At 49.3% G+C, this 12,064-nt stretch overlaps 1 protein-coding gene across 2 annotated transcripts in view; it reads right to left on the bottom strand.

The window, feature by feature from the left end:
* ADAM9 (ADAM metallopeptidase domain 9) overlaps positions 1–12,064 on the bottom strand; it is a 24,606-nt gene extending 12,542 nt beyond the window's left edge. For both annotated transcript variants that reach the window (XR_005954112.1, XM_041424870.1), the window contains exons 1-6: positions 11,891–12,064; positions 4,557–4,654; positions 3,992–4,056; positions 2,958–3,036; positions 1,316–1,392; positions 410–599 (exon numbers count right to left, since the gene is read on the bottom strand). Coding sequence is in view for 1 of the 2 variants with exons in the window: in XM_041424870.1 (XP_041280804.1) it covers positions 410–599; positions 1,316–1,392; positions 2,958–3,036; positions 3,992–4,056; positions 4,557–4,654; positions 11,891–11,996 (615 nt within the window). In the remaining variant the exon portion in view is untranslated. The remainder of the gene's footprint in view (positions 1–409; positions 600–1,315; positions 1,393–2,957; positions 3,037–3,991; positions 4,057–4,556; positions 4,655–11,890) is intronic.

Here is a 12,064-nt window from a genome sequence, read left to right as displayed (position 1 = left end):
AGGGGCAAAAAGATTCTACCAGCAAATACCAATGACTTTGATGTGAAACACAACATTTTTTCAATCTTGTTCCTGTACAGACAGTCCTTGAAGGACAAGGGGGACTTCACACCAAACTGCTACTGTGATGGTGAGGAGGACAGAATAAACATGACAATATTCTGCCCTTAGAAGTCTCCCAAAAAAAGCCTAGGAATATTCTAACCAGCTGCCCCACCCTCACTGCCACGTGCAGAAGCAGGAGGAGACTGTGGCTGCTTTGGGGAAGAAACTGAGTTGTCCCACAGTGCAAAACCCCCCAAATCATAAACCTTTAGGTATGTGCTAAGTCCCAGGAAATCTGATAAGCTGCTTGCACACTCTTAAATGAGCTCACAAAACCCCTTATGTGGGACTGGGGAGGACTTACCCGCAGCAGCTGGGTCATACTGGGATGGAGATCTCCCTCTGCATGTTCCCCTTCCTGGCCTCCAGTGGTTACTCCACACGCTGTGGGCTCTTTCTTCACATTATCCAGTCGATACAGAATGTGTTTAGAGCCAGAAGAGGGATCCATGGGCTCAATGCCATAGGTGACATTTCCTATTGTCACCAAACCCCTAAAATAAGGCAGTGTGTGAGAAATCTGGCACTGAGCACAGAGGACACTTACCCAGAATTTTTACAGCTAAACAAAGGAACAGTTATTCCTGGATAACCAAAGCCTGCCTATACCTCAGTTCTTGTCAACCAGCACATTTCACCTCAGGCCTGGCAGCAGCCTTTCACTGAGCAGGGCCTTACAAATGCAGGACATTAAATACCTCTGTAAGGCTCTGCAAAGCCCCAGGAATTACATCACAGGTCTTAAGCAGAAATGCTTTAGTTCAAATACATTATTGCCACTCTGGTGCCTGACATGACCCTGCAAAAAAATCAATGGCACAGAATATATGGCAATTAGCCCAAAGTAGAAAATAATTCCATCCAATTTGAGGTGCATAAGGTTTAGGGCCAATTTTGTGAAATTTGGAGACTAGTGTTCAACATTCCACTTCTGCAATAGGTACAGTAGTCATGACTATCTGTGCAAGTTCAAAAATAAGCCAAATATGCATCAAAACCAACTTACTGCATTCTGGTAACAATATGCATTAATAACTTATTTGATGGTACTTCAAATATCTGTGAAGTCCCTGAATAAAAGATGCCACAGGACAGCAGCACCAAGGCAGCTCAGTGCAGCCAGTGACTCCCTGTCAGAAGCAGCAGAACTGGGTTTTGGCTTCAGCAGCCACCAAGTGACAGCAGGGACACAAAGGAGGAGTTGTGCTACCTGAGCCCCGAGCAGGTGCTGACAGCCACCAGGGAATCCAGGGTGCCCTCCACGAACCCCTGATAATGGCAGTGATCCTGGACAGGAAAACAAGGGTGCATTACACACGTGTTTCAGGCATGTCTGCACAGCCAGGGCAACCCCTGATCTGCCACTGACCAGCAACTCAAGATTACAACTCAAGAACACTAAATGTATTCAGTTAAATTTACCACAGCTGGATTTCTTGACTTGATCTAGGCTATCCCTCTCCTGTTCTGTCCTCCACCCTGCCTCAAATATTTCCAGGCCAGCCCCTCCCTCCTGATTTGGGCCAAATTACTCTTCAGTCTTCTGGCAGAAAGTCCTGGCTTGTCTGTCACCTCTCTGTAGCAGGAGGAGGGACAGCATCTGCTGTGCACCCCAGCCAGAGCTGTGCTGCCCTGGCACATGGGGCACTCTGCACATAGGAATTCTGGAAACTAAACAAGGGGTAGCATGGGGAAATACACTCCATTTTCTCTGGCAAGGGCATCTTTAGACACTGATATAGGGGTCTATAATACAGATTCTGTCCCCTGTTGCTGAGCAAGGAATGCAGAAAGTACAGAGGGCTTGTGCTAATTGTTGAGGGTGACTTCTGTGACCTAATGCTGAAAAAGCATTTTTCCTCTAACCAACCCCTTTTAACTAGGAAGCAAACAGTCACTTGACTCAGGTGCTCTATTTTCAAGAACAAGATCCTATGAATCATGTATGACTAATACTTCCCTTTCAAAGGAACACTGATCCCTAAGAGTGAAGCCATTAGGAAAGCTCTCTTGCATTTTGTACCACACAACCAGCTTTCAATTCTACATTTCCAAAGGCAACACATCAGGCAGGCTGCTTGTACAGAATGAGAGCTGCAAACATGCTTTCTGTGGAGTAACCCCAACACTAGAGAGCACATCCCTCCCAAAAGTCCTTCAGACTTGGTGCTCCCATGTTGTGAACACCCCATGTGTGGAGATGTGAGGCTTGACTCCATGTTTTCAGAAGGCTGGTTTATTATATTATAATATATATTATATTAAAATACTATATTAAAACTATACTAAAAGAATAGAGAGAAAAGATTATTAGAAGGCTAAAAAGAACAGGAACAGAATGCATAACAAAATCTTGTGACTGCTCACAGCCTTGACACAAGTGGCTGTGATTGATTGGTCATCAATTGAAAACAATCTACATAGACTAATAGAAAATGCACCTCTTGCATTCCACAGTAACAGACAGTTCTTGTTTACATTTCTTTCTTGAGACTCTTCAGCTTCTCAGGAAGGAAAAATCCTAGCAAAGGATTTTTCTTAAAATATTATAGCTACACTTCCATCCCTTCCAGCAGCACCCCAATAATGAGACACCAACAGCTGAGAGCAGCACTGCCTTGTAGAGAGGAGCAGCTTCTGAGGCAGCAGCCACCTCCACAGCAGAAAATACAGGTCTTTCACAGGTTAGAGCCTCATCCAAAATTAAGGATTCTCTCCAGGAAGAGGGCAGTGGGTACTGAAGGGAGCCCAGCAGAAAACAGAACTATCCTTTTGTAATCCAAACTCCCTCATCCCACAGATGCTCTGTTCCAGTCACTCTCAGTGAGGGTATGAAGAGAAGGAAATCCTACCTGGACATCTGGATATTCCAGTTGCAACTTTCCCTCCTTGTCATAGGTATAAACTGTGAAATCTTTGGGCAGCAGTTCTCTGCAATGACAGAGGACAAGGAATACAAGAGGAATTTCATGGAATGACTGTGACATTGGAACACAGCAGTAAGATGGCCCTAATCAAAAGTGTGACAAATATGTAAGTTGAAATTAAATCAGGAAACATTAAAAAGGAAAACCCTTCAAAATTAACAAAGAAATTGTGTATTTTCACAGCAAAATTCAAGAGAGCAGAACAGCAGAACTGCTAATGAAATCAAACAAACCACCTCACCTCAGAGAGAGTAGAACAAGCAGCAAAACCCATTAAATTGTGCTAAAAAGCCTGCTTCCAAGCAGGAAAAAAAAATTCTAGCTCTCAGACTGCTGCACATGCCTTCTCCTCCTCAGATTGAGGAGGAAGTACATTGGAAAGTCTCCCACGACTCAGACTGCTGCACCATCCTGGTAATTCCATTGATGTGGTGCAGCTAAATTCCCACATTTCTGAGGGTCAGGGCCTTGGCAAGTGGCAGCTGGAGCTCCCCAAGGGCTTGCACACTTGTGTCTCTATCTCAAGGGCAGTTTGGCCAGCAGTGGCCTGGTAAATGACCATGTGCTGGTGCTGCCCTTAAACCCCAGGCAGGCAGAGTCTGGATCAGCTGTGAGGTCTCAGTATTCAGACCTTGGAGAGAGTCAGTTTCCTCATTTATTAGTGTCCTTGTGCCACTGAGACAGGAAAAAACACAAAACTAAAACAATAAACAAGATCCAGACAAAAGTGAAAATATTTACTTGAAACACAGTTCAGCTCGTTTATTTTTAGCTGTGAATAGAAAGAGTTGTAGATTCCCTGGGTCTCCTCGGAGTAATTTGCAGCTTCCTGCTCTGAAGGGGGTTCCCCAGGGCTGCAGGAATCAAAAAACATCTCTGGCTGATGGCCAGGACACCAGGACTCAATCTCTTCACAGTAGTTTGAGTAATTGAATAATTTAAAGAAATTCATCACTTACTTGTTCTTTTCTAGATGAATGGTGTATTCTTTTCCCTCAATCTCAATAGCATATGACACTTTGTCCTGAATATAAAAAAAAGTGCATTTTACTCATGTTAATGAATGAAACAGTCTTTGAAACCAACAATGGTGGTCTGAAATTTATTTTATAATTGTCCCTGCCTCGAGAACTCAGCATCCCTTCCTGTGTGACTGGGGAAAAATGCCATGAAGGAAATGGTTTCAAAACAAAAATGTGGTTTTCTTGTCCTTTCCTTCTAAAACTTCCACAGAAATTTCCAAGTCAGAGCCAGAAAAGGACAACACAGCTTTCTACTGAACATGATGCAAGTTTTACACTCAGATTAAAAATCCACTGCAGCAACTCCTGACCTCAGGAGGAGGGAGGTACTCCTGTCCCTCAGCTGCCAGCAGTGCCAGAGGTGATGCTCCCTGCAAAAACAGACATTTCCCTGCTGCCAGGTGCATCCAGCAGCATCCCACGGGCATTTCAGGTCACTTTTGGGCAGACTTTATTGGGAAGCAGATGCTGAACTGAAGATGTGTCTCAGAGTGCCCAGTACCTGTATGGAGGAGCTGTTGGAAGCCTCTCGTCGTTCTCTTCCCAATCTCTGTGGAGTTACAACTTCGTAGGAAGTGAGCAGGGAAATCTCCTGGAAACCTGGAGAGCAGAACAGAAACATTGGCTAAAGGAACAAAGCAACTAAGAGGATGAAGCACAAGGAAGAAAACACCACTTCAGGAAAAGTCCACACACAGAAGAGCACAGAGCAAAGCACACTTGGATTGCCTTGCAAGGGACCAGAGAAAACAACACACAAATAACAGAGGAGACACCAATTTTTCCAGAAAGTTTCAAATTGACATCATCACATTCCAAATAGTGTCTTACCAGCACCCATCTCAAGGTACCAGTACCACCCCCCCTTCATCAGCAGAATCAGCACTTAAGGCAGCCCAGCACAGCAAGGACTCATCAGGGATGCCCAGGGTCAAACCAAGTGTCCTGCAAAGCTGCAGAGCTGCCCCGTGCAGCCTCTCTCAAGGAGCTCCAGCAGCTCCTGCTCTTCCCCTGGCACAGCTCAGCCTCACACCCTGGCCTGCACACACAGCCAAACAGCCCTGAGGCTGGTGCTACTATTTATTATGCTTTTAGAGAGCTCCCAAGGGCCTCATCAAAACAACTGAGGTGAGACAAATCCCTACAAAAAAGAAGGTGCTCCAGATCCCTTTATATATTATTTGCATGTGCAACATCAGACAGATCCCCTGAACCAAACAAGTCCACAGTCCAAGCTCCCTTTATCAGCTTTTGCAAGCTGTTTTATATAAACTATGTAAACAACAATAAATTGTGCATGCAAATTACTTTTCCCATCAGTGGTGGCATCTGCTGGTGCCTGGCTCGCAGCTGCTCACCCAGGAAGCAGGAGGTTGGCCAAGCCAGATCACAGGCAGCAGCCAGAAAAATAGTTTTCCTGGCTCATGGCAAGGGAATCAATGAGCTCATCTGAGGAGTCTGAGCTCCCCAAGAAAGGCAGGGGGAAGGGAACAGTTATCCTCACTGTCTGTCTCCAGAAATCATCACCATGTCTGGGGCAGGTGGAGCGAGTGTTTGGTGTCCAAGACCCTCCAAAAATCTCTCAAGTGGGACTGAGATGCTGCATGCAGTTCCACCCAGCCCCTCTGAGCACACCAAAACTCACACTCCATCTCCAAAGGGCCTTGTACTCCTCTAATCTGCAGGGCAGCACTGTGAGCTCAAAGCCTCCATGAGAGGCCTGCTCCATCCTTTGGAAAACGGGCAGGCTTTAAATGCCAGGGGTTCAAAAAGCACCAGGCTGCAGTGGCACTCAGGCTCCTTCAGATGCCTTCCCCTGCTCTTCCCACCCCTGGCAAGCTGACACACACCATCATCACCTCGGGGGAGCACTCAGAAAGGCATCCTGAGGAAAAAGCAAACCCTCTTCCCACCACCATCCCCGAAGAACAAGCCAGCAGATCACTGCCAGCTTCCCTCCTGTCACAGCACACGTGGCCATGGCAGGAGGCCTCAGAAGCACTGCGCTGTCCTGGCCTGCCACGCAGCATTTCTGTCACAGGCACAGCCCCACTGCTTCTCAGAACCCACACAGGGCACAGACTGCAGCAGAACTTTCATTACTGTGGTGTTTGTAGACAAAAAGTATTAAAAAAGCAGAGATAAAATTCCTGAAAACAGCCCCTGACATTCACTGGCTACAGAACACAGTGCCAGTACCTCCCTGGCCTGAAAACAAGGGAGGGAAGGGCTGCTTCCTTCCCTGGAATGAAGCACCAAAAGCACACACTGCAGCAATCACTTCTGTCCATTTGTCATTCCCAGCCACACTCGTAGACAGCCCCGAGCTCCTGCTCTGCACTTGTCCCATCCCCAGTGCCCTTCCCACCCTCAGCAGAGGGGATGGGACACTCAGGCCAGGCTCTGCAGGCTCTCGAGGCACAGGTGACACAAACAGCAGGGCACAGCCAGCCTTGGCAGGGCTTGGAACACACACGTTTGCCCAAGAGCAGCTTGGAAGCAGAAAATAAGTCAATGAATCATCACATGAAGCAGAACTGGGAGGGATTTCTGGGAAGAGAACAACTCCAAGAGGATCCTCTCAGAGCAACAGCACTAAAAGTGGCCAGCTTTCAAGTCTCTGAATGCTCTGACAGTTCTCTCCCCACTTTCTGCCCTCCCTCCCATCCTCACCCCTCTGCTTTGGGAGGTGATGGGGGTGGGAGTCTCCAGCAGGCATGTCCCTGGCACTGCCCCTCACTTCCCAAGGAAGCTGCTTCCATGCCCAGTGCCCTGTGCAGCATTTCACACATCACCAGCAACTCTCAGAAAGGGCACAGAGCAGTTCAACAAAAATCCAACTCAAGGGACAAGTGCAGCCAAGCAGGAAGCCAACCCTGCTCCCACATTTTCCTTCTACAAAGGCCAGGTAGAGTTTGGAATCAAATTTTCAGCAAGTTACAGGAGTTCTAATAGTCAGGTGCTTTCTGGCACTGCTGGAGCTGTACCACGTCACTGCTGAGGACATGACATGCTGATGACCCATTTCCGTGCTGAGATTTTGTTTCCCATCAGAAAAACACAACTGCATCCATGACCATATTTATCTCTCTCATTACAGGCTGCCATTAATTACCAAGCATTGGAGACAACTAGGAAGATGTGATTCATCTTCCCCTCCCCACCCCAAATCCACCATAGGAATTCCACGCATGCTTCATGGCATGTGGGAGCTTGAAAACCACCGGAACACATCACAGCCATAAGGACTCTCCAGACACTGAGGGAAGCTCTGGGGGTGTTCAGGTGTTCTGGGGGTGCCTGACAGGTAAGATCTGCATTCAGCAGAGGTCAGACTGCATCCCCTGTCTTGCTAGACCTTGGCATGCCCATGGGTTGTTGGCTCAGTTACGGAATCACAGCACACAGCTACATCCACCTACTCACTCACCCTTCCCCTCAATTTCCATCCTTCCTGAGCTGTGACTCCTTCCTGGGCTGTGCCTCTTTCCCAAGCCTAGCAACGGAAGGTCAAAGATACACTCTTCAACGGAAGAAAAAAAATTAAGAAGAGGAAAGTTCAGAACGTGGCCTGTTACATCACAAAACAAACTAATTTTATAAAAACAACTCATCAGCATGTGAGCAGGTCAGCTGCTAAAATCAAAATTCATTAAGTTAACTGCAGTTATCATCAATTGATTACAATTAATAGCTGAGGTCAGCTGCACGAGTCATTCCACACTTTGGCAGAGGATTGCTCACCAGAAGTGCCAAAGGCATTACACAGCCATCCAGCCCACCAGGACCAGTTCCACATGGAGCATCTCCACCGAGCATTCCTGAGCCCAACAATCAGCTCCTTGTGCTTCAAGCTGCACCTCTGAGCCCCAGAGCAGGGCAGCCATTCACCCCCTTCCCCCCAGCTCCACATCTTTAGATTCCCAGTGTGCCTGCCTCTCCTTTCCTAAGGAGCATCAACATTCAGTATGTCCTTACACCTCTGCCTGGTCATATCAGGCTGTTCTGGCTCCACTCTCCAGGTACACCGATCCCAAAAAGCCCCAGAACAGGACACAACAGCCCAGTGAGGCCTCCCACACACCAATGCACACGTGCTGTGTGTGTTTATGGATTTCCACAGTTAAACTCACCTTCAAAACAGACAGCACATATCGGATCCACTTGGCATTTAACCTACTCTGACACTCATTTCCTTTCCTGCCAACATGCTCCTGCTCCCCATTTTTCACCCTCTCATACTTGTACAATTATTTCCACCTCAGCAGAACATTCTGTACCATCCTTTCAAAGCCACTTATTTCTGACAGGTACTTCTCTCGTGCTCAGATCACTGGGATTGCTATCCCAGTCTTTATGGAGCCTGAATCCCATCTGACTGGGAGGTACCAGCTGCCAGCTCAATCTGCATTCTCCATATCCTATTTTCAGAATCATACAGGAGTTTGCCAAGCAGTGTCTGAGGAGAAACTTCATGACCTGGCTTACTTACATATGTCCTTCAAAACAACAGAACCACTGCTGGTGGATTTCTCCAGGCAATGACACACCAGGAAAAGCATTTTTTTGGTGCACTTGACTTTTGCACTGAGGTCACAGCTGAAGTAGGATTTACTCTTTGGAGTACTGCAAGCAAAAACCTCCTTCACTTTCACTATGCAAATATTATCCAAGTCCACTTAAAAATGTTTAGAGGTTTACAAAAAACACAAAGATAGCAAGTCTTCTTCTAAATGCAGCAATGTTTTCTGTGGAGCCAGCAGCTCCAGCTCCTTCCAAACCTCAAACACTAAAGAGTGCCTCAGTGGTGTTTCATTCCAAACACCTGGGAACATCTGGCCAGCTGTTCTACAGGCACCACTCCTTGGGACTGTTCTTTCCACCTCTCCCTCCCCTGCTCTCAGTCTTCAGAACTGCTGGGTCTCCTGCTGTGCCAGTGCCTTTGAGGAGGCAGGAAGAGATGACCAATTCTCATGGCAAGAGAAGCAAATTCCTCTGTATGTATTGCTCACCTGGAATATTTGTATAACATTAAACCTGGCCAGAGCAGTTCATGAAGTTTCTTTTGGTATTTCACTGGGGATGTTGGATGTTGATCAGGTTACGGAGCTCTTCCACAGAAATATTTCCTAGAAAATTCTTACACCCCTTGCTGAAATCCAGACCTATGCTGTAAGTGTTTCCTGTCTAGACTCTCCCCATTCCTTCTGCCCTTCCTAAAGCCTAACTTGTCTGCAAGACAACAGCTCCCCTTGTTCTACAAAAAGGACTGTCACAAGTGTCCACTGGTACTGTCACCACATCCTCTGCACCTCGGAGCCTTCTCACAAGGAGAAGAAGGGTAAAGTTATGCTGTGTGCAGCAAGATGAACCCTCCTGGGGGTCACTGGCCCTTTCACCCACGGCAGTGTGCCCATGGACAGGGGCTGAGCGTGCTGAGCCCACTCACTTCCTCCCCATCTCACCAGCTGTGAACGCCAGCTCTGCTTTCTCAGCTGACTCCGTGGGAAGCTTCTCCTTGGAGACATCACTGGCTTTACATCTGGCCACCAAAGGGAACTGTGAAATGCACATTCTTACCTTTTTTTGATTTTTAGCTTGTGAAATAATAATGATCAAGACATGCAGAAACTCTAAAGTCATGGTCCTAACTTCCTTCTTCCAAAAGCAAGGCATTACAAGAGGCAATGTTAGCCACACTGAAATTCTTTCCTCTCTTTCCTTTTCACGTGGAGGAAATAACCACAAACTCACTCTTTGCTGAATGACTGTCCCAGATTTGTTGCAATATGGGTGAGGCAGTGCTGTGTTTTCTGTGATCTGAACAAAAGAATTATCTTAACTAAACACCCTATCTCCCCAGAAATTTAAACCCAAGCTTTTAGACACTTCAAGAATTGTGGTCAAACCTGCCTGGAACATCCTGGTGTGTGTATGACACCAAGTATCAAGAAAGAGATGGAGTAGCACAAAGCAGTGTCTGCCTGTGATTTTTTTTTTTTAATCCATATAGTCAAATCTTGAAGGCTCCTATGGACACAAACAAGAGAGGGAAAGCCACACACAAAAATCCCTTAAGGCTACACACCACTATGTGATTATGGTCATTCAGGAATTTTCAGATAATAATTTCTGGTAACACTCCACTTGTGCCTTACATCCCTATGTGTGTCAAAAGCACCAACATTACAACCCAAGAGCTGGAGGTTTCTACCCTCTCCTTCATATTGATACTCAGGCAAGGGAGGTTCGTTATATCTCATGGAAGGTTTGGCATTAATAGCTGGGACAGAGAGTTACAAAGGCAGAAAGGAACACCACCATCCATCATCAGGAACTGGCACCAGTGTTTCTTTCCTACAGGCAGGAACTAAAATCTTATTCCTAAAACACCAAGCACCCCACCAGAAGCACAAGCACCTGACATCTCAGAGATGCATAATTCCAGGCATCACACTCAGCCTCCTCAGTCAGGCAGCTCCCAAGGTGCTGCACCACCTCCCAAAGCTGACTTTCACCTCACACAGCTCACACACCCTCCAGCAACAACACAGCAAGTGAGAGGAAGAGATTCCAGCACAGAATCCCTCGGGGAGAGGCACACACCACATAAGCACTGTCCTCAGCACGAAGCACCAGTATCAAGTTGTATATTCCTCAGCTGGGAAGACCTGACTACAAAAACACGCATTAATGACAGACACAAAAGTTTTACACAGCGCACGTGTCCCTTCAGGAGGGGGAAACAATGACAGAGGAGACATTTCTGTCATGTATGCATAGCCTTGAATCAACACCATAAATAAACAGAACCATCTCAATTAATGAACAGTCCCTAAGGACAGCACAGGACCAGCTCCTTAAAAGTCATGGCACTGAGTCCTGCCCTCCCTCCCTGGGCACAGCAGCCTGTGCAGCTCTGCCCCACACCCCAGCTCCTGGATGGCCAAGGCCACCTGCACTGACCGGGCAGCCCTGCATCCCTGCTTTGCTCGGGTGCTTTACCTCCTGCTCCGCAAGAGCCGCGCAGAGCTCCCGGGACAGCACGGCCGGAGCTGACACGGGAGGATGGAGGAGCAAAGAGCCACGGGACAGCTGCGAGCTCGGGCAGGCGTGCCGGGACCCAAGGCCACTGCCGGGATCAGCTCCCATCTGGAGCTCCATGGTCCCCACACGGGAACTCCACTGCCCCGGGACTAGCTCCCATCTGGAGCTCCATGGGCCCCACACCGGAGCTCCATGGTCCCCACACCGGAGCCCCGCTGCCCCAGGATCAGCTCCCGTCTGGAGCTCCACGGTCCCCACACCGGAGCGCCGCTGTCCCGGGATCAGCTCCCATCTGGACCTCCATGGGCCCTAAACCGGAGCTCCATGGTCCCGGGATCAGCTCCCGTCTGGAGCTCCATGAGCCCCACACCGGAGCCCCGCTGTCCCGGGATCAGCTCCCGTCTGGAGCTCCATGGGCCCCACACCGGAGCCCCGCTGTCCCGCCGGGCCCTCGGCAGCATCCCGCACGCTGGCACTGGCGATGCTGGGCAGGGCACAGGCGGTGCTGCCACCCACACGCCCTCCAGCTGGCAGCCGCCACCACCGGGCACCGCCGCGGGGCACACGGGGCCAGCGGGCAGGACCCCCGCTCTGGCCAAGCCGCGGGGGGCTCTGCCCCACCGGACCCTTCGAGGGCAGGGGAGGGGAAGCGGCTGCCCCAGGGAGGGGTGACAAGGGGGGCCCGACCCTCCGGAGGGGATGGGGAAGGGGGAACGGCGCTGTCCGGGAAAGGGAGCGGGGGCCGAGCGGGCTGCGGGCGGCAGGCCCGGCCCGGCCCCGCGCACTCACCCGCGGGCTGCCCGGGCGCGGCCGGCGGCGGCAGGAGGAAGATGAGGAAGATGAGGAGGCGACAGAGGCAGCTCCAGGCCCGGGCCATGACACCCCCTGCCCACATCGCCCCTCCCGTGGGGCGCTGGGTCCGGCCGGCGGCCCCGCGGCCTTATGGAGCCGGGCCGGGGCCTG

This window comes from Onychostruthus taczanowskii, unplaced genomic scaffold (genome assembly GCF_017590055.1).
Source record: "Onychostruthus taczanowskii isolate IOZ18803 unplaced genomic scaffold, ASM1759005v1 scaffold84, whole genome shotgun sequence".
Taxonomy (NCBI): domain Eukaryota; kingdom Metazoa; phylum Chordata; class Aves; order Passeriformes; family Passeridae; genus Onychostruthus; species Onychostruthus taczanowskii.
Note: the sequence above shows the minus strand (reverse complement) of the source record. Positions and strands in the feature narration are given on the sequence as shown.